At 46.6% G+C, this 21,763-nt stretch overlaps 1 protein-coding gene across 3 annotated transcripts in view; it reads left to right on the top strand.

The window, feature by feature from the left end:
- The window catches only part of DEG7 (DegP protease 7), a 118,163-nt gene that overhangs the window by 72,527 nt on the left and 23,873 nt on the right, over window positions 1-21,763 (top strand). For all 3 annotated transcript variants that reach the window (XM_087373231.1, XM_087373224.1, XM_087373220.1), the window contains exons 13-16: window positions 4,293-4,342; window positions 6,740-6,905; window positions 15,385-15,924; window positions 16,076-16,258. In XM_087373231.1, the coding sequence (XP_087229357.1) occupies window positions 4,293-4,342; window positions 6,740-6,905; window positions 15,385-15,924; window positions 16,076-16,258 (939 nt within the window). The remainder of the gene's footprint in view (window positions 1-4,292; window positions 4,343-6,739; window positions 6,906-15,384; window positions 15,925-16,075; window positions 16,259-21,763) is intronic.

Below are 21,763 nucleotides of genomic sequence, written 5' to 3'. Positions count from 1 at the left end.
ATCATGGCAATATCTAAAGACAAGTGATCAAGACTTGTGCTTCACCTTTGTCTTCAGTAGCTATGACTTTGTGCTAGCCATATGATATAAATTTGTGTATCATCAAGCAAGAAAAGTGTTGAAAGATCCTCAATCCCAAGTTTTGAGCAAACTATGGGTTGATAGATCCTCATCTATTTGTGGAGGAATCTCCATGTTGTCGAATGCAGGTGCCTTCTTCAAAGTGCACCACCTCTTAGACAAAAAATGGTCCTTGCCCCTCCTATTTGACAATCTAGCGTCAGCATCAAAAGTTCATCCCTCTTCTTAGTTACCATTAGTTTTGACAAGTAAAAAACCACGAGCCTCCTAAACTCTAGCGTTAGCTTAAAAAGTTCACTCCTCTTCTTAGATCCCATTAATTTAACAATTAGTCAAAACCCCTACCACCCCACTCCATGAGCCCCTATCACCCCTTATCCTTAAAGTGGCAAGACAATCCCACGCAAAAAAATAGGCCTCAAAGATGTTCCATTGACGAACTCTAAAGGAATTTCATTGATGTAACCGGAGAGAAATTGACAGAATTCAATTTCCGTCAAGATTTGCATCCTAATCTTTTCCCCATTAAACAAAAAACCAAAAATGTAGCATTCCATCTGTCTTGCTCTTTTATATTTTGGGGAAGCACGATCGGAAGGAGGTAGATGGGGGGGATACATCAAAGCTTTGGAAGAGGCCTTCAAGAAGATGCCTCAAGCTCAACCAGGACACCATCTCCCACATCAGTAAGGGATTGCATTACCAAGAGAAAGAATGCATTATCTTGTGCATTGGGAAGATGGCCACCTTCACGAAAATGCGAGGGTATAGAAAAAGAGAAATGAGACTCTTAAAATGTCTGTAGAAGCCTCTATTCTCAATGTACTTGAGCTAAAAGTGCAAGAGCTTGAAAAGGGAGCTTTGAAAAAAACCCTTGAGGAGGGAAGAATACCCAAGGTAGGTGATAGAAGAATCTAAGAAAATGGAGGCACTTGCCAAGGAATCCTAGACATGATCTCGGGGTAGACACACATAAACCTCAGTAAGTCATTAGGAGACATTCAAGGAAGGAGGAATAAAAAATTCTTAATCTCAAAACGAGATTAAAGATGATGCAACCAGCCCTTTGGAGACAGGCATGGATTTCATGTGAATTTTTTTGACAGAAATCAAGATTGCACGGAGAGTGGGAGAGGATGACACCCGAGAGAACCCCTAAATATCAAGTTCAAGGATGCCAAAATAAGACAGGATATATTAGCGAAAAGGGAAAATTCAAGGGAAGTCCTGGCCTTAGGAAGGTCTGAGGAGATGGTCAGATGCACGTCTGGAATCTCCTTTTGGCTCACGTCTAAGGAGATGGTCAGATGCACAGTTGAGGACACATGTCCAGACCCATGTCACACATTATGACCAATTTTTTCTTGACAGGTGTGCAGTCCATGAGATGGTAGTATACCATGGCTTACAGGGATGGCCAGGAACAGAGTGCTGTACCTGCAGTCCCCATGCAGGTGGCCATAATATCATCAACCTGTCCCATTGAGGATCCTACTCGTTGGAAGGCCTATGAAACCATGTTATATGATGTCCCCAAGCCAGCATGCAGTTGCTATGAAGAGCATTCTCGCTTGGCTACCTCCAACCTCTTCACCACTGTATCGTGAAGGAAGCCGTAAAGAAACTAGTATGACAGAGCCAAGGCTCACGAGGGCTTCAAGCAGAGCTCCTGACCTTAACATCAGTACTCTGATAATGTATTGAGGCAGAACGTACATCAGTAGACCATTCTATCTACAACATAACTCAATGGGGCTCCTCTCTGTTTCTTGCTTTCTAAAGGCTGTTCAATCGTGAGGGAAGATGCCTGAACAATCTTCAATGTTTCCAATCATCAGTGTAATAAAACTTAAATCTCTATTCATGAACATTCTTGTAATAAAATTTCAGAGAATACAGCCCAGCCACAGACTGTATGCAATGAAAGAGCAGCTCTCTGATCTATGTATGTATTTAGAGGCTGAATGGAGAGCTCAGAGAAGGCTTCAGGTAGTGTGTCCTTGTCCTCTTGACTGTCTTATGCTGTATAGCTGGCTGTAAAAGAGAGCATACGACTGTCACAAACTGCACATAGAGGCTTGTCACAGTGGAGCATAAAGAGAGCTGTAACTGAGCAGAGAAGTTTAATAACCACGCATAGGACTGGCTTTACCTGAGCATAGAGGTGTGCATAAAATGGCTTGAACTGAGCATAGAATTGGCTGTAACTAGAGCACAGAACTGGCTATAACTGATGCGAGAACTGCTAGCTGAATTAAGTAGAGCTGCTGGCTGTAGCTGATGAGAGAACTGGCTGTAACTGAGGACATCTGCTGGTTGTAATAGACGAGAGTTGCTGCTAGAAAGACAGAGCGGTTCCTTCTCCAAGAGGGGAAGAGAGAGGTACGCCATGTTTTACTTATATCACATTACTTGTGCCACATTTGAGCTGTTGTACATTTCAAATGACAGGTCCCTTGCTGATTATTCATGTGTTATTTCAATAAACTATGGTTTTCAGCCCTCTAATCTGTCAAAGAATTTAAAATAGTATTTGAGTGATCAATACTATGAAGGTTTGATTTTTGATTTCACCATTGGTTTTCTGATAAGTTAATCTTTCCAATGGTGCTAGTCTAGGACTAGTTCTAGACTAGAAGTTTGGTCGGACTTCTCTCATATCATAGGCCTATTGAGTCTGTCATCTTGTCCTGTATGGTTTTATCTCTTTCATGTCATGGGCCCACTCCCCAAGGATGGCTCGCACGTGGTATGTGCCATCTGGCTTTACCATGCCGTGCGCCACTTTGCATGTGTCACCTACGTTACGTTCAACCTATGCCAATGTCTTTTTCGTGCCAGGTGTCAAATGATACGCCACCTGTTGATTTATGGTACATGTTACTTTAATGCATTATGGCATTCAGCCCTCTAATCTGTCCAAAATATTCATGACTCTAAAACAGTGTTTGAGTGATCAATACAACCCTGATTTGATTTCTGTTTTCACCACTGGTTCTATCCAACGGTGCTACTCTAGGATTAGTCCTAGACTGGAAGTTTGGTTGACCTTCTCTCATGTCCTATAGGCCTCTTGAGTTTGTTGTCTTGTCTTGCCTCTGATCTCTTTCATCACACAAGCCCACACCCCAAGCACTGTAAACATTCTCTATCAAATAGCCGCTGAGTCGATGTACATTCTATGCATTTGATCAGTTCCTGATTCGTGTATTCAGTAGGTGGGGTGTGGTCTTTTGCCCTTGTAGGGGTACTTTCGAACTTGTGGGACACTAATTCCTGTACCCCCTATGCCAAGGGTCAACTCTCAAATGCTAGATCCTAGCAAAACTACTACCGGTCTGAAAAGTTAGAAAAAAATGTGCACATATTTTCCCAACTATGCCAAATCAATGATTAAAATTACAAAATTCAAAGTACGCAATAAGTAATTACCAATTAAGAGGAGTCATTTTACACAGTATGATGCATGACACGGGTTAAGAAATATTGACGTGGGCTGTTCAATGATGCAATAGCTCTCTTTGCAGTAGAAATACTTGCAATGCTTCAGAGCCTTTCTACTTCAATGGCAGTCAGATTTTTGTGACTATGATTTTGAAAATCCACCTAAGCAAGAAATTCATGTCAAAGGCATGCCACTGTTCAACTATTCAACAGCTCTCTTTGCAGTAGAAATACTTGCAATGTGTCAGAACCTTTCTACTTCAATGGCAGTTATTTTTTTGTGACCATGATTTTGAAAAACGACCGGAACAAGGAATTCTTGTCAAAGGCACGCTGTACAGTTTCTTCAGTCATTTGCAACTGAGCATAAACTCTAGTGTAAAAATTGAGTGCCAGAATGCCAGGAAAGCTTGCTGAAGGATGGAGGTATAGAAGTCTTTTAGATTATTTTGAGACACAAAGAACGATGGAGACACATGCCTCATAATATGCTATCTTCTTTGAGGTAGCAACAATCAAATGGACATCTCTTTGAGTATTTGATTGAAACCAGGCTTATTGCCACTGGTAACATAAAACTGCATAAGTATTGTGCCTTTGATTTGCATGATTACCTTGCGACCACCCAAGCCAGCACATGGATTATGGAACTTCTTGCTAATGGCGATCTTTGGGTTTCAGGACACAGGTTGTTATCGTCTTTCTCTGGAAGTCAAATAGTAGCACTTATTCGTAACTTTTGGTTTTGCTTTATTGCTTCTTTACAGGCACGAAATTTTCGATTCACATGTGGTCTGGTGTACGTTGCTGAACCAGGGTATGTTTTCAAATGAAGCTTTTCCCCCTTCTGTTTTGTATGGGAAAAAGGGTCCATCCTCTTTTTTGTCACTTCTAGGAAATTGTAGTAGGTTGTCTAAAGCTTTTTTTTGCTGTTTGGTCATAGAAACCAATTTCAAAAACATTGTTCTAAACACATCATAGTCATTATGATGCTTCGCTTCCACTTCAGTGAGCTGTCTGAAATTGTTCTTTGTAGCGCTGCTTTTGCCATTGTGGAACTAAATCTCGTCATTTCTTGGGAATCTTTGTGTCACAGATAAGCTTTGGATATGTTTCTATGTTGTCTGTTCTGGCCCTGAAACCAGCTTTCTGGGAAAACCCTTTTCTATTTATGTCAAGAAGCTGGTTATTGTGTTTTCAGTGGGCTATCTGATTTTGTTCATTTAAAGGTCTCTTTTCCATCCAAATCAAAGCTAAACGTTGTGGGATTGGATCCAGTTCGTTTATCAATGGTCATGCTTATTTAATTATTGCCATTCCCATTCCAAGTCTAACTTGATTTCATAAATGCATGCATCTGCTCACAAATTTACAATAAGACATGTTAATAAAGGCAAGGCGTGTATACATGAGCTCCCATTTCAGTACTAAGAGGGGCAAATCATGCTTCTGGTTGCAGATCAACTCACAATGCATCAGGTTGCATTGGATTTCGATAAACAAGGTTGAGTTAATATCTCATCGCACTTTTAGTCACAGATTATCAAATTTGGTCATTATGTGTTTACAGTAGTTGGAAATAGGGCAATTTCAGGAACAATTGAACCAAGGGATATTAGCTATTTTAAAGGCCCTTAACTCTCAACAAATTATTTCATACATGTAACTTGACTTAAGGAGAAATGTAATTGAAAACACCTTTATTTTCAACGGATATATTCAATTGATTCTAGGTGAAAATGTGTTGAGCTAGGTTCTAGGGGTTAGCTTCAAAATTTTGTGAATACGGGGGCCTGAACTCAAGGCATCCTCTACCCACCATAGGGTCTTTCCAGGGCGGACCTGTTTGATTGTTATAGGGTTAAGTTTAAGAAATAGCATGTGAACTGAAATTCCAAGCAAATAGGTGAAGCAACATTATGACAAATGACATTACAATTGTCAATACCTCGCCGCCCAGCAACCGCGTGACAAAGTTCATTATTGAGCGTTCAAGAAACTTTCCTATGTATGTATGTATGTGCATACGTATTGGTGTTGAATTTTAATTTATGCAAAAGGTGTCCACATGTGGAAAGATATAACACCATTCGCCATGGAATCCAGAGGAAGATGGGGAATGCTGTAAGCTTCAGGATGCGACAACTTACAAGAATCCTGAGGGTCTGAGATGTCTATTGGGAGATATGGTAATACTTTTTTTGTATTGGGATGTGTTCCCATAGTGGTAGAATGGTGAGTTTCGAAAAGGATAAGGTATGGTTTAAATGAAATAGAGGAGATTCGAGGATAATGAAAGTGGAGAATTCTAAAAAGAGGGTAAGCATGAAGGGGATCTCATCGACTGGATGCGGGAAGGCACATCAGATTATGTGAGACGAGGTGAATTTCATAGTGGGAAGGCTATTTCTCTTGGGAAAAGTGGCTCTCCCCCCTTCATTGTGCTTGTATCACATGTGGGAATGGAATGGCTGGTGTTTTTGGAAAATTCTTACCCTGCTTGTATCCTGTAAAGAAGAACAAAGGTCTGTGCTTAATTGAAATTTAGCTGTCATTTGTGGTGGAGTCGCTGGGTAGGCTTGGGTTACGGATGACATGGTGTGCCTACAAGAGAGGGCTTCAGTATGCCCTGCGGTGCAGCTTGATTGGCTGTGTGCATGAGCAAACTATGGAATTGGGGAGTGGTGATTGGAGCTGCCTGGCTGGGTGGAGGTTCATGGTTCGTGGACTGAATTGCTAATTAAGGAGGTGCCGTTAAGCAAGTTCTCTTGGGTCTAGGTGCGGTTGTGTGTAACTGAGTGTAACCATTGGAAGAAGGTTTTGTGAAGTGGGAGACACATGGGTCAGCTGGCGCCGATGGAGGTGCGTGGAGTTGTCTTGTTTAACACTCGTCATGCTTTGCATTGAGTAGCTTACTTTGGCACTAAGGAAAATGGCATGAATGCTGATGCGAAATTAATGAGTGCATTTCCAGGTTCCTCCTAGGGCACCTCATACCGTCCAAAAGCTGTTAAATATTTTTACAGTAGGCCAGGTTTTAAATTTGTTTTTATCTAGGCCATAGTTGTTTTTTGATCTTGGGGGGTTAATATATCAAAATCACAGTTATGGAAGTTCATTTGGTAGTTTCTATTCTTTGGAAATTATTATTTTTGGTCTAGATCTCAAAAGGCATTCTTCATGGGCTTTTTTTTTTGTTTCAATATATCAACAGGTATATGCTTTCTAGGGCTGGAGTTCCTAGGCATGCAATAATAAAAAAGCTTGCTGGGGAGGAGATCTCTAGTGTGGATGGCTTTCTAAGTGTTTTCTCCAAGCTCTCTCGAGGGGCACGCGTGCCTTTAGAATTCATCAGCTACTCTGACCGACATCGGAGTAAGGTATGGAAATGGTTGCTTAAGTGATTTTAAACAGAGGATGCAAGATTCTCTTATTACATTTGTATTGCATTTTACCAATCCATGCGATTGAGAAAAATGTCATAGACTATAACTGCTGTTAGGCTTTTCAAGAATTTAATAATTGCTAGAAGGAAGGATTTTGCAACATTATATATGCACCACCAAGAAGATCATGCAGTTTAGGTTCTGGATTATGCTTGGTTTTCTAACCACCTATTGCCTATACTAATAGCCCATATCAAGAATAAAACTTTACGGTAAAACTTTGCGTTCTCTGTTAAGTTCTAAGTTTGGAGACTTAAGATGCATTGGCCGATTTAAAAGTTGTTACATTCCTTGAATTCTCATGCACGTACGGAAATGTGGCTCCTAGTTGAAGCATGTCAACCTGATGTTGGGTACATTCACGATGCCAAGAGGTTTCCTTCTAAGATGCATATATTGGATGTGAACTTTGTCCCTGCATATATGGCTTTATATGTTTTTTGTAGTAATTCCTTATTGGAATTCCGAGAAATGTTTTCCTCGAGACTCTTTATTTGCGACATCATAGAACCAAAATACATCAATGGTCATGTAGGATTACTTTCCAATCAACTCTCTATTTTGAACTCTTTGATTTGATTGATTTATCTCCTCCGTTTTCTTCAACAAGTTGTGTGCTGCTTCATGTTGAAAGCTGCTACATAATGGCGGTATACTAATAGTTACTACCAAGTATGTTAAATGGATGAATTGCACACGCTCATTGACGAAGTTAAGTTGCATTCCCACCTTAGAAGGTGTGCGTGGAGATAAATTTCTATGCTAGATGTGGATGCTTGTCTTGCCTGGTAGTAGTACTGGTAGTTCTTCATTCTTATATTCTCCTTGAGCCACATTTTGATCTCCTCCTGTCACGAGGACAACTGACAATGTGAAGTTTAGGTGTGAGTACCTTTATCCTGCATGTGGGCAAGACCTTGGGTTGTTAGAACTTAGGTGAGCAAAGGTCCCCTAGGAATTAAATGTGCCTTGGGGTGAATTAAATGCACATGAAGGCTTTGGACTGGTCCAAAGAGGGGCAAGCGTAAGCTAGATCGTGCATTGCCACATGGCACCTTCTATTCCCAAAGGCCTTACTTCCATGCAAATAACAAGGCAAGGGGTTCTGGAATCGTCTAAGATCACTTCGTGTGGGCACAGCAATGGAAACGAAGGGACTCCTAATGGGCTAACAACGGTGGATGGTGGTTGCAATTCAATCCGTACAGGGCTCACGGCCTCGTTTGGATCGGCATACTAGAGCACAAGTTGACCACCAAGGTAGGGAATGGAGGTCGCAACTCCTACATTAGAGAAAGAAAGAAAGAAATAAAGTTTATTAAAGTCTTCGGAAGACCGATGGGTATATGAGACTGTGAAAGAAAGAAATAAAGTTTATTAAAGTCTTCGGAAGACCGATGGGTATATGAGACTGTGAAAATCGTGATACAACGAGCTGTGGTAGTGGAGCTACTAAATGAGCATCCATACCAATGCAAAATGCAAAATGCAAAAAATGCAAAAATGCAGAATGGCAGTACTAAGTCCTAAGTACAACATAGTCATGTCGATGGTCGACTATATATCAATCTTAGCATCATCATCAATATCATCATCATCCCCAGCAACAGCAAGATATCAGGATGGATGAGGCAGTGGAGGCATGAAGTCGGCAATAGAGTGCTGTCGGCCACTCAGAGGTGCGGTCCTAGCACGTCTCCTAGTCGTAGCTCTGCGTCTAACTAGGGCTACTGTGACCCCCGTCGGTCGGGCTCTGACTCTAAACAAGGAGGGGATGTCTCCAAGTGTGATCTGTGTGTCGACCCTCTGTCTGAGCTGTCGGGTCACGGGCTCCGGGTCACGGTCATGTTGAGGCCTCGTCTCATTGGGGTCTATGTGATCTAGCTGAAAGAACTCCGTGATACAGCTCTGAGAGGGATCAACTGAGGAAGAAGCCTGCGCCTGTCTCCGTGCTCGGAGTATCCTCTCGCGGTGTCTAAGTGCCTCATGAATGAAACCTGCCAAGCACCGCTGGTCTGGGTAGGAGAGGAAACAGGCTAAAATCCCATAACTATCCCTAAAGAGGCAGTGGAAACGTCCTTGGATCTCATAGTACACAGGACACCTGAAGATGAAATGCTCCTCTGTCTCAACCTCTTGTATGTCACATAGTGTGCATATGCGCCGCTCCCTGGGTAGTCGCCCTGCTCTGCCGCTCTGGATGCGAAGTCTGTGTGAAGAGACTCGGAACTGCCCAAGAGAGATCCTCATCGAGTGGGGTAGGTGAATCTGTGTGTATCCTGGTGGGGTCAACGAAACCCTCCGCTGTGATATGTAAGAAGTGATCTCTGTAGAAGCTAAGCTTCACTGGGAGTTCACTCGGTTCCAACCAGGTCCGAAAAGTGTGTAGCTGTAGTAGATCCTCACGGATAACGTGGTTGACCTCGTGTGATAAGAGGGGAGAGAATGGAGCATCCATGCTATACTGGAAGGGATGTAGTCTATCCATGTGGAGCCCCAGTCGCTCAAGCCATCTCTCTGTACGTGCATACTAGCACCTCTGATCTCCTCCTGCTGCAAGTGCCATAGAAGAGGATAGAGCTATCCATAGTAGCCTGCTACGCCCCGAGGTATAATCCCCATATTCCCTAACTCGGTACAGATATGTGATGACTTGAAATGCAGCATCTAGCTGTAAAGGGGGTGAGGAACAGATGACTTACCACGAATCATCCGTGATAGCATGAGAACCTGTAGCCGCTCCACACGGTCCCACTCTGTATCCGACAAGTCTGGCCCCCAACAAGGGCTGCCGTACATCCCCGCTGGGTGAGCCAAGGAGTCAAAAAGCAACCCCTTGGTGCGTGGATCCTGAAAGTGTGAGCGGAAGCACTGCCTCTCTAGCCTGGCCAATGAGGCATACCCTCTACTCAAGCGTGCCTGCATCGCGGGTCTCATAGTGAAGCTCGGTCCGGAGAAGATAACCCCAAGATAAGTGTATGATGAAACTATCTCAACAGATGACCTCGCAAATGTGAACTGCTCCTGACGCATGATGGCTCGAGATGTATTGAAGATCATGACCTTGGTTTTACCTAGGTTGACCTTCAAATCATGAGACTCACAAAAGGACTGTAGTGCGTCTAGGTGTCTCTGAAGCCCCTCTGCTGAGGAAGACAAGAGAGCCACGTCATCTGCATAGAGCAAAATCTGGATTAGCGTGCCTGCAAGAGAGCAACCTACACCCCCCTGTGTCTGCATCATTGTCTCAAGCTCGTCAATGTAGAGGCCAAACAAGGTAGGCGACAAAGGACACCCTTGTTTGACCCCGATGATACTCATGATCTCGTCTGTCCACTCGGATCCTGCCTGAACTCTGCCAGAAACTCTCTCGTAAAGTGCCATGACAGCCCAAATGATCTCCTGGTCATAACCCAAGTCCTGTAGGCGTCGTATGACACGGTCTCTCAGGACCGTGTCAAATGCCTTGTGGAAATCCACAAAGCAACAATAAACCCTCTGCTTCCGTGACCTCGCCTTCTCGATGATACATCTGAGCGTGAGAACGTGGTCCATGGTTCCATGATCACGCCGGAATCCGGCCTGTCCTGTTGCTCTAAGTCGTCGACACTCTGCAAGTCATAAATCCTGGACATGACATGTCCAATCATAGTAGCTCCTCCTCGTTTCGACGAACGAAGTCTAGTTTCTTCCTCCCTACCAGTCTACGGTATTCACGTAGCGTATCTGGTGCCCTCGGAAGACTGTTTTTGGTTTCGAATCTGAGTTGACGGCGTAAGGCCTTACACTCATCATCGTACCAACTATTACAGGGTATGGTTCCACGGGGTGGTGGGCGGGTGGTGTGGGAAAAAGCGTGAATGGCAGCCTCGTGTAGTGAGCGGGTGACAAGGGCAGCACGATCCTCTAAAAGGGGTTTGAAGTCAATATAAGCGAGAAGTATGTACAGGCGGCCAGAGTAAGAAGGTGAGTGATCCTGATCAAAGCGTATATCATGGTAGGTGGAGTAAGCACTGAGTGGGGTGGAAGGTGCTGTGCGAAGGGAGGTGGAGATGCGAAAGAAAAGGTATGTATGATCAGCCCCTGGGGGGAGAGGTGCTACAGTGAAGTCAGTAATGTGAGATGTGAAGATAGGGAATCCCATGATGTAATCAACAACACTGGAGCCCCCCCCATGTGGAAAGCATGTGAAACCACCTAAAGCGGGCCATCTGTCAATACTTGCCTCCTCAAGGTCAACATCTGCCAGTAGAGTGGAATCATCTTTTAAATCAAGAAGTGGTACCTGACGGGCCCTTGTCCTCGCGTTGAAGTCCCCCACTAGAAGGACTTCTCCGCGGCTAGAAAAGTCAACAATGGACTGATAAAGGGCAGCAAATGGGGATGTCTCATCATCACCTCGAATATCTGTGGCAAAGTGGGAGGTCTCCAGGGGGAAGTAGCAAACTGTGACAAACAGATCCTGGCTGTCCATGTGTTGTATCCGGATCCAAAGAAATCTGGAATGTATATCTCTCTGCTCTACTGAAATGATCCCCCGAAGTGTGGATCTGAAAAGGACTGCAACTCCACCTCTGGCTAATCTCGAAGGACTGACCTGCGTCGTAGAGTTGAAAGTCCTGCCTGAGTGTAATGAAATCGTATGATTAGGGGTTGCTCTCGGTTGGGATCTCTCACCACCCGCCATGCCCTCTTTATCCTGTGCTCAGCCACACCTAGGGTAGCGGTCACGAACGCAGTCACATCTACCATCGGTGTAGCCTCAATGCGTGGGATCCCGCGTACTCTGATGTTGAGAGCCTTACTGGCTCTCTGTTGCTGCTCCGTGAGGGTAGCCGAAACGGTGACCCTTGTGGCCATGTCAACCCATCTGGAAGTCTCCTCAATAGCAGATTGCATGCTCGCAATCTGTGCCTCGACCATCGGGGTACTCCCTGGGGCAGTGTGTATGGCTGTGACCTCCTGTCGGAGCTGCATGATATCCTGTTTGTGTCCTTGAATAAGACCCGCTTGCTCCCGAATTGCCCTAGCCTGCTACTGTATGATGCGGCTCCAGTCCACCCATGTCCATGCTGAAACTGTGGTGACTGTGGCATGAAAGAGTGGGACTGAGTCCGAAAATTGGACGGTGACTGAGTGAGGAACGAAGATGACAGTGGAATGGATGAGGCAGTCCCAACGGGGTGTGGGAGGGTGGGCTGACTGAGAGGGAGAGGGGAGAGTGAAGCGTAATGTGGCCCAGTGTATGACACCTCCGAAGTAGGGGTCATAAGCTGTGCGAGAGCTATAACAGGAGAAGAGGGAATGGGAACAACAATTGGCGCCATGGGCATGAGTATGTCACTGATCGTAGATGTAGATGGAGCTGAGACTGGAACTAGAGCTGGGCCTGAAGCAGGGACTGAAGTCGAAATAGAGATAGAGATAGAGGGAGCTGAGGTTGGAGCTGAAAACGAAACTGACTCTGTAGCAGGAGTTGAGGTTGAGGTTGAGGTAGAGATAGAGGCTGAAGAAGCTGAGGCGGGTCCTACCTTTGCCTTGCTGTCTACCCCGAGTCCACTTCGGTTGTAACGTGTGTTCACATCCTCCAAATTGAGTTGTGTCGTTTGGTTTTTTTTATTGTTGTTGTTATTGTCATTTTTCTTGTTCAGCCGGGAGCGGGAGCACCGGTTCCCCCCCCCATAATGGGAGGCACGTCCAGTGCAAGGTGGTGGAGAGGCAGCCAAGAAGTGGAGAAGGAGGAGAGGCTAAGATGGCGAGGATTTAGGGGGGGGGGGGGAAAGGTGGTTGTGGTTTCTTTTTTTTTTTTTTTTTTTTGGTGGGGAAGTTCCCAAAAAAAAAAGAAAAGGGGAGCGAAGGTGGCGAGGGGAGGAGAGAAGGGGGGGGGGCGGTGGATGAGCGGAAAAGGAGGGAGGGAGGTGGCTGAGTGAGGGGGTAGCGGGGAGCGAGGTGTGGCTGAGGAGCGAGGGGCTGAGCGAGGGGCAGGGCTGAGCGGGGAGCAGGGGTGGCTGAGCGGGGAGAAAGGGAGCGCGGGAGCAAGGAGCGAGGGAGCGGGAGAGCGAGGGAGCTGAGCAAGGAGCGAGGGAGCGAGGGGTGGTTGAGGGGAGTGAGGGGTTAGCGGGGAGCGAGGGGCTGAGAGCTGCGAGGGAGAGGGCAGCGGGATGTGAGCGGGAGAGCGTGAGCGTAGAGGCAGCGAGGGAGCGTGAGCGTGAGCGAGGGGCTGAGTGTGAGCGTGAGCGAGAAGAAGAAGGTGGGGGGAGGCGGAATGGCGAGGGTACCGCGTTGGCGGGAGGGCAGAAGAGCTCACGGAGCTGGTAGGGATCGCTTCTTTGGAGCGTGGGCTGAACACATAGGTTTGGAGGCTGCTTGCGTTTTGGATGTGAGAGCCAGGAGGGCTCATGAGTTGGTGACAAATCAGGCGTGGAAGCCAAGTGCATCGCAAAGCCTTGCCCTCTGCCCGCGAATTGATTCGTGAGGGGCTAGTTGGAGGTTGCGAATCGTTTGGATAGCCTGGCGTCATTTGACGTTGATAGGACGATTTCGAGGACCCTAATTTGGAATTGCTAGTGATATGAACTAGGTGAAACTGTGATATTGTTTTTCTTAGGTCATGTTTTGCTTGCTAGAACTAGCAGTTTATTTGCATGAAGATAGGAACTAGTTGTAGATAGGCCAGTGGAGCCATGGAGGAAAAACATGCAATATCAAAAGCTCATAAACTCAAATACACCAAACTAGTGCGAGGAAAACATATCTAGGTGCTATGGTGGCTCTTCTATGGGACACAAAGATGTCTTGTAGCTGAGTCTGTTGAGCTGTCTCTCGCTTTTTGGGGGGGGGGTTCTCCCTGATCTCTATATCAGGTGGGCCATATCAAGAGTAACACCTCGGTTTTGGCGGTCCCCTCTGATAGAGCTGTAAGGGGTTGGACCTCCATCATGCATGCCTGGTCAACCTATGCATCTATGTAGGCCAAGTGTTCAAGGATCACAAATTCATCTCCCCCCATGTCTGAGTACATCGTAATTGTCTTGTAAAGGCCCTACGTTAGTTGACTTCACCTATTCTCCTAACTGTGTTATATGATCACCAAGATTTTACTCATTTGTGGCTTTTGTCTGTTAGGGTGGATTTTTCCAAACTTATCATACTATTTTTCATGTCGTTAACAAGTCATTATTACGATGTTTAGTATTTTTTCAACATTTGCACAATGATCCTGGCAGCCTTGGAGACTAACAATACATTTATGTATATGTTTGTATGTATGTATGCATGAGAGAGAGAAAGCAAGAAAGAAAGAAATTTTATTAAAGTCTTCGGGAGACCGTGAAGGTCTATGAGACTAAAGATAAAAGTTATGAAGGATGGCGTGTCTAGTCCTGGTGCAAAAAATGTGTATCTATCTTCAGATGATACAAAAAATGGCACAAAAAAATGGAGCAGAAGGGGGGAGATACAAATATATATACATGCCTGTGGTGATCGTCAAAGGCCAATCATAGAGAGAGAGAGAGAGAGAGAGAGAGAGAGATTAATGTCCATGGGAGACCTCACGGGCCTATGGGACAAAGTGCACATAAAAGCGAACTCATACAAGCCTCAGTGGGCTGAAGCAAAGGGTACGCTAGGACCCTTGCTGAGTACTAGTCTATGCTAACAGAATCACAATCATAATCATAGACAAAAAAAAGTCAACTACGAGAGAGAGATGTATTAACGTCTGTAGGCGGCCTCGCAGGCCTATGAGACAGTACAAAACCAAAAGTAACTCATACAATCCGCTATGGGCTGAAGCAAAGGGCTCACTTGGCCTTTGCTGGAAGCTAAACGCCAAAGAAGCCTATGAGACCAGAAGGTAGAAACATCATGTGATATATATATATATATATGTACATATATATATATATATATGTACATATACATATGTAGATATATATATATGTATATATGTACATATATATGTGTGTGTGTGTGTGTGTGTGTGTACACACACGCACACACATACATACATACAAAGAGAGAGAGAGAGAGAGAGAGAGAGAGAGAGAGAGTAGTTGATGGCATTTGTTTGGCTTTATTTTTTCCTGCTAGTTCTATGCTTGTCATAAGATTTGTATTCTCACTTCTTTGATACATATATATATATATGTACATATACATATGTAGATATATATATATATGTATATATGTACATATATATGTGTGTGTGTGTGTACACACACACACACACACACACACACATACATACATACAAAGAGAGAGAGAGAGAGAGAGAGTAGTTGATGGCATTTGTTTGGCTTTATTTTTTCCTGCTAGTTCTATGCTTGTCATAAGATTTGTGTTCTCATTTCTTTGATACTTTACTATTCACACTGGCAACATCATTTACCGGATTTGGTGGCATGTGCAGTCTGTTCTAGTGACGGTTGATAGACATGAATGGTACGCTCCTCGTCAGCTGTATGAACGTGATGATACTACTGGGATTTGGCAAACCAGGCTGGCAATGCCATGTCCTACACAGGCTTGTACCATTACTGCTGTTCACTTTGGTACAACCGAGCCAACCACTCAGCCAGCCCTTGCTGTTGTGGGTGAATATGCAGCTATGGATGGACGTGTTGTTTCAAATCCAATTGGAAAAGAAAGAGATTCCGCGGTAGCTTGCATTCTTGATTCAGGGGTAGCATCTGCAATTTCTACATTTGACTGTGAGCAAATGAGTTCTGACACTCTTGGAAGAGTAGAATCCAAAAGGAGACGTGTGCAAGAGCAATTCGTGGAGGATGGGGTCGTCACATCTGATTGTAAGGTAGAACAAAGAGAAGGAGCCACCCATGAAAGTCTTCCTGAGAATCCTGGGGAAGGTATTCAGGGCATTGCAGGTGTAACTAGAATCAATGCTTCAGTTGCTGAAAATGTGCTTGAACCAACGCTTGTCATGTTTGAGGTAAAGGCCTGATGACACTGACTTAGTATGCTTTGCTAATTTATTTTATAGTCTATGTTTGCCCATGTTTTAATAACCACTTAAAAGGAGATACACAGGAATGAGTGCATTCACTCCTTATAACCACCTGGCAGTGCCCCTGTATTGGCAGGTTCATATTCCACTCTCTGCAATGCTGGATGGTGTTTACAGCCAACATTTCTGCGGGACTGGTGTTGTTGTTCACCATTCTGAAAAGTTGGGGCTTGTTGCTGTAGACAAAAACACAGTGGCTATAGCAGTATCTGATGTTATGTTGTCATTTGCTGCCTATCCTATGGAGATCCCTGCTGAGGTGAGATTTCCTGTTGTTGAAACCTAAATTTTTTCTCTAGAGTAGATATGTGAGCTTTCTTTCTAAGAGGAATTATACAGAGCTATAATTTCACAACAAAGCAGCGGTACATCCAGATATACAGTAAATCCTGAAGAGTGTTTTAGCCAAGCCAGCTTGAATATTCTGTGTATAAACTTGTTGACTCTCTCTGCCCTGCCCTGCCCTCCGCTCCTGCTGCCCTGCAGCTCCGCCCTCCACCGTGCTGCCCTGCCCTCCATCCGCGCTGCTCCTGCCCTCCGCTCCTGCTCCCCGCCTGCGCCTCAGCCTGCAGCTCCTGCTGCTGCTCCGCCGCCCCTCCACCCGCGCTGCTCCTCCTCCCTCCTGCGCTGCTCCTTCTCCCTCCCACGCTACTCCCTTCCTCCCACGCTGCGTTGCAGCTGCAGCAGCCCCGTCTGCTGCCGCAGCTCCGCCCTCCACTGCAGCTCCCTCCTCAGCCCGCAGCTCCCCTCTCCGCCCCTTTGCTCCTGCTCCCCCCGCTGCCCCTCCCGCTGCCTGGCTGCTCTGCCCTGCCTCGCAGCTCCACCCGCTAACCTCCCCTCCTGCTCCACAGCTCCACCCTGCTCCGCACCTCAGCTCCCCCTCAGCCCGCAGCTCCTCTCTCCGCCCCTCCGCTCCTGCTCCTCCTGCTGCAGCTCCCTATTCTGCGCCCCCTCCTCCTCTTCCACCCCGCCTCCCCTCTCGACCCCTCAGCTACTCCCTCTACCACTCAGCTACCCCCCCCCTCCCCTTCTAGCCCCCCCGCCTGCTCTCAGTCTCTCAGCCTACCTACAGCCCCCCCACCACCTCCCATCATGCTCCCGCTCCTGCAATAAGACTTGCACTGAACACGGATCAATGAAAACAAAATGGGAAAAGGTGGCAAGGATACAGATAAAGCCGCCAAGAAAAAACAGACACAGCTGAAACTCGAAGATGTGAACACACGATACAACCGCAGTGGACTTGGAGTGGACAACAAAGCAAAGGTGGGGCCCACTTCCGCCTCAGTTTCAGCCACAGCCTCAGCTTCAGCACCAGCTCCAGTCTCAGCTTCGATTTCAGCTACATCATCTACATCCTCATACTCAGCCTCAGCTTCAGCTCCAATTCCAGTTCCAGTTCTAGCTCCACTTTCAGCTCCACTACTGCCCATAGCCTCTATTGTTACAGCTACTGGCTCTGATATACCCCTACCCATGACATCGATTGCCCCATCCTCCCCTAGGATAGAGGGGTTGTCACTGACACCATCTAGGATACAGGACCATCATGATTAGTGTTAGATGGCGTGGTCAGTGCTCGCGCAGAGGTACAGGGGCTCAGGGCATCCGGACAGGCCGGCTTCAGGGCGGATCACTCGACTTACGATCACATTTTTACACTTAGAGGGATCATTGAGGAGGCCAGACACAGGAGACAGAGAGTATATTGTTGCTTTGTGGATTTCCGCAAGGCATTCGACACCGTTCCCCGCGTCCGACTCATCAGACGCCTGCAGGAGTTAGGTTACGACTCGGTGATTATCTGGGCAGTAGTAGCTCTCTATGAGCGGGTGACGGGGCAGGTCAGGATTGGTACCAGCTGGACCCCAGAGATCATGAGCACTATCGGAGTTAAACAAGGATGTCCCCTGTCACCGACTCTATTTGGCCTCTACATCGATGAGCTCGAGACCACCATCAGGACACTCGGAAGTGCAGGCTGCTCTCTTGCGGAGGCTGTCATCCAGATTCTCCTATACGCAGACGATGTAGTACTACTATCCTCTTCCGCTACTGGTCTTCAGCGACACCTGGATGGACTTCAAGTCTTCTGTGATACACATGACTTGAAGGTCAACCTTGGGAAAACCAAGGTGATGATCTTCAACACTTCCAGACCCGCTATGCACCGAGAGCAGTTCCTCTTCGCCGGCGACGCTGTTGAGATAGTTGACTCTTACACATACTTGGGCGTTGTCTTCTCAGTTTTACGATGCGCCCGGCCATGCAGGCCAGAATTAGCTGGGGATACGCTGCTCTTGCCAGGCTTGAGCGACAGTTCTACCACTCCCACTTCCAGGACCCGCGGACCAAGTCTCTCCTTTTTTATTCTTTGGTCCGCCCAGCAGGCATGTACGGTAGCCCGTGGTGGGGAGTCGACCTTTCAGACACAGAATGGGCTTGAGTCGAGCGCCTACAGATACTGATGTTTGCTCGGATGATCCGCAGCAAACCATCGGTACCACACCAGATCATTCTAGGAGAGTTCGGCGCCTCACCCCTACAGCTTGATGCGGCTTTTCAGGCTATCACCTATCTCCACAGAGTCAGGGATTTCAGCTCCTCCGCCGACGGTCGCCTCCGCCTACCTTGGCTAGCCCTATCCTCCTCTATGGCCTTATCCGCTGATGGGGACCAGCGATGCTGGTATAGTCGTCTTTCCAGTTGGTTCACCCGACTGGGCCTCGACTTAGACCGGTTGCCTCCTTTTCAGTACAGCCTCGACGCTCCACCATCTCCCCTCTCTCCCACTGACCAGGAGGTCAACCGGCTCATTCGAGTGGATCTGCCCCAGCTCCACACCTGGCGGACATGGTTTCTTCACTTCGAGCTTCCTGTGAAGCTCGACTTCTACCGCTGACACTGCCTCCAGATCTCACAGGAGGGCTTCATCACACCTCCGGGTTACACACAGCTTCATCTACCACATGCGCTCCGGATTTCCCTCGGTCAGTTTAGGGTCTCGTCACACCGATTACGGATCGAGAGCGGACGTGCAGAGGGTATCCCATGAGAGGACCGCCTTTGCCCACTTTGCGACTTGCAGGAGATCGGGTTGGAGGAGCACTTTGCTTTTAGATGTCCTATCTATTATGCCATTCGAGGCTGGTACCACTGCCTCTTCCGCGACGGATTCGGCTCCCTCCCACACATGCTGTAGTTCCCGGATCAGCGATGCCTAGCCGCCTTCTTACATGAGATGACTCGCCACCGAGATACCTCTCTCCAAGCACGGCGACACGAGCAGCACACACAGTGTGAGGACACCCAGCGGCCTATCACTGATTTCTTCCAGTCATAGGATACCTCTCCTCAGTCTAGCCGACGACGCGGACGTGAGCGAGAGCCAGAGCCACGACAGCTGCGCCAGCGGACAGACTCACACATCCGGGTCCATGACATCTCGTCTCTGCTCTCTGCCCGCCTCACTGGGGTTACCGTTGCCCTCATCCACAGGGCCACCCACCGCCCCCGACGACCGAGCTCGACTAGGTCGCGTGCCGTCAGAGGCCAATCATCTATCGCAGGGTTTTTTCCGGCCTCCCATTTGATGGCCCCTCTATGATTGGTCTCTGACGATCACCACCTGCACATTTTTTTGTAGAAACGGTTGGCTGGCCCGTTTTGAGACCGCCACCGTTATGCTCATTGTATCAGTTATCTTTAGTCTCATAGACCTTCACGGTCTCCCGAAGACTTTAATAAACTTTCTTTCTTTCTTTCTTTCTTCCATCTCTCCCTTCTTCTCCCACTCCAGTTCTCTCCCCGATTATGACACCTACTTTGGAGGGGTCGTACACTGCTCTGCAGTATTCGACCTTTCTCTCCCCTCTGCCTCTTAGTCAGCCCACACTCCCTCACCCTGCTAGGATCGCCTCATCATCCCCATGCTGCAAAATCCTTGTTAAATTGCTCCAAAGAATTCTTGAAGGAAAGAGGAATTATGCATCCGTGTACAGCCCCTTATTTACCTCAGCAAAATGGTGTTGTTGAGAGGTCTCTAATGGAAATAGACAAATGCATGATCAAAGGGAAGAGATTGCCAAACAGATTTTGGTAGGAGGCAATACTGTGTGCAGCACATGTTTTGAACAAATGCCCTATGAAGTCCTTGAAAACTGTTGTACTGTTTGAGGCTTGGTCCAATAGAACACCCCAAGTGGACTACCTCAAGGTGTTTTGTTGTGTAGCCCATGCAAATATACCTAGTCAGTTTAGAAGCAAGCTGGATAATAAGGTAGTTAAATATATTTTTGTTGGCTACAACAATGAGAACAAGGATTACCCTCTCTACAATCTTCAAACAAGAAGGATTTTATCAGTAGAGATTGATTTCCGCAAAAAACCCAAATCAATCCATAACTGATTCAATAGAAGTAGGTTGAAAGGGCGGGGGAGACCGTAGGAAGAGGGGAAGGGGGAATGAAGAGAGCTAAGTGGAGGCGGGCTGATTGGCGGGGGAGGAGGGAGGGAGAGGAAGAAAGGCGGGAGGAGGTGGGCTGAGGGTGCGGGATGAGGTGGCTGGAGGGCGGGGGAGGGGGGCAGGTAGGCGGGCTGAGGGAGGGAGGGGGTAGGCGGAGAGGGAGGAGAAGGGAAGGACTGAGGGAGAGGGAGAGGAGAGGGCTGCGCTGAAGCATAGAGAGGAGGAGGGAGCAGCGTGGAGTGGGGGGAGGAGCAGCAGCAATCGGATTTTTTTGTGTCTTCTATATTCAAATAATGGAAGGCTTCAAATTAATATAGCACTTCAGATGCTCGGACATAACTCATGGGAACCTAGAAGATGTATCAAGATTACAATGATCACTCTCGATGAGGAATCAAGATATATGTTTCAAAATAACAAAAAGTAGCCACCAGCAGTCCCTGGAGGTGTCCAAGTGTCAAAGAGGCTTACAATACTCCAAATGGAACCCAATCTCAGCAAAACACCAAGGCTAATATCAATATGATCATGGTAAGGATACGAATCTGTCTATAAGGCTCTTGAGGCGAGGAGACAAGAAATGCTGCCAACACCATTGATTCAGAGCCCTGTGGCTTTCCCTTCTAAGAAGACTTTAATACTTTGCCAACACGAGGTCTGAAACCTTTCGTCCCCAATCCAAACCATCTTCTCCCATCTCTTTCATCCACGGGTGAATATTCATCCCTCCAACAGCACTCAGCTCGCAGATTTCGGGGAGGACAAATTTGAAATTGCGCTTGATTGGATTTTGGTTAGTGGTATTTGAAGATAATGGCAGAGATGACTTGCTCAATGGTGGCTTAGCTGCAGCCAATATGGCATGCGTATGCAAGACTATGGGTTGGCACATTCACTTTAGGTTGCAGATGGCTGATAGCTTTTGAGGAATGTGCATGTTCCTGCTGTCTTCTTAATACAACAGTAACATGGACAGCTAACCCTTTCCAGCCTAAAGCACATGGAGGTCAAACAGGATCTGACATTTTCCTGTTTCATCGAATGCCCCCTCCTTGTTCTACCAAAACAGGTTCAAACAATGTGTTTGATTATTTTGTTGTCAGGGGGTTAGACTTTGGTGTATCCAGTGACAAGGAAAGATTGTGGGGCCATGCTTACAGGACTTCTAGCAGGCCTGATTTGTCACTCTCAAATTATTTGGCTGTTCTGAGGCTAGGTGCACCATGTTTCAGCAAAGATATTATCTTTGGAAGACATCCGAAAGACGTATGTTACTATCTTGGACCCCTATGTTGTCCC

This window comes from Dipteris shenzhenensis, chromosome 1, assembly GCF_047967505.1.
Source record: "Dipteris shenzhenensis isolate YYH24624 ecotype China chromosome 1, Dip_SZ_1.0, whole genome shotgun sequence".
NCBI lineage: Eukaryota > Viridiplantae > Streptophyta > Polypodiopsida > Gleicheniales > Dipteridaceae > Dipteris > Dipteris shenzhenensis.
The sequence above is the reverse complement of the archived record's forward strand: the minus strand, read 5'-3'. Positions and strand labels throughout refer to the sequence as shown.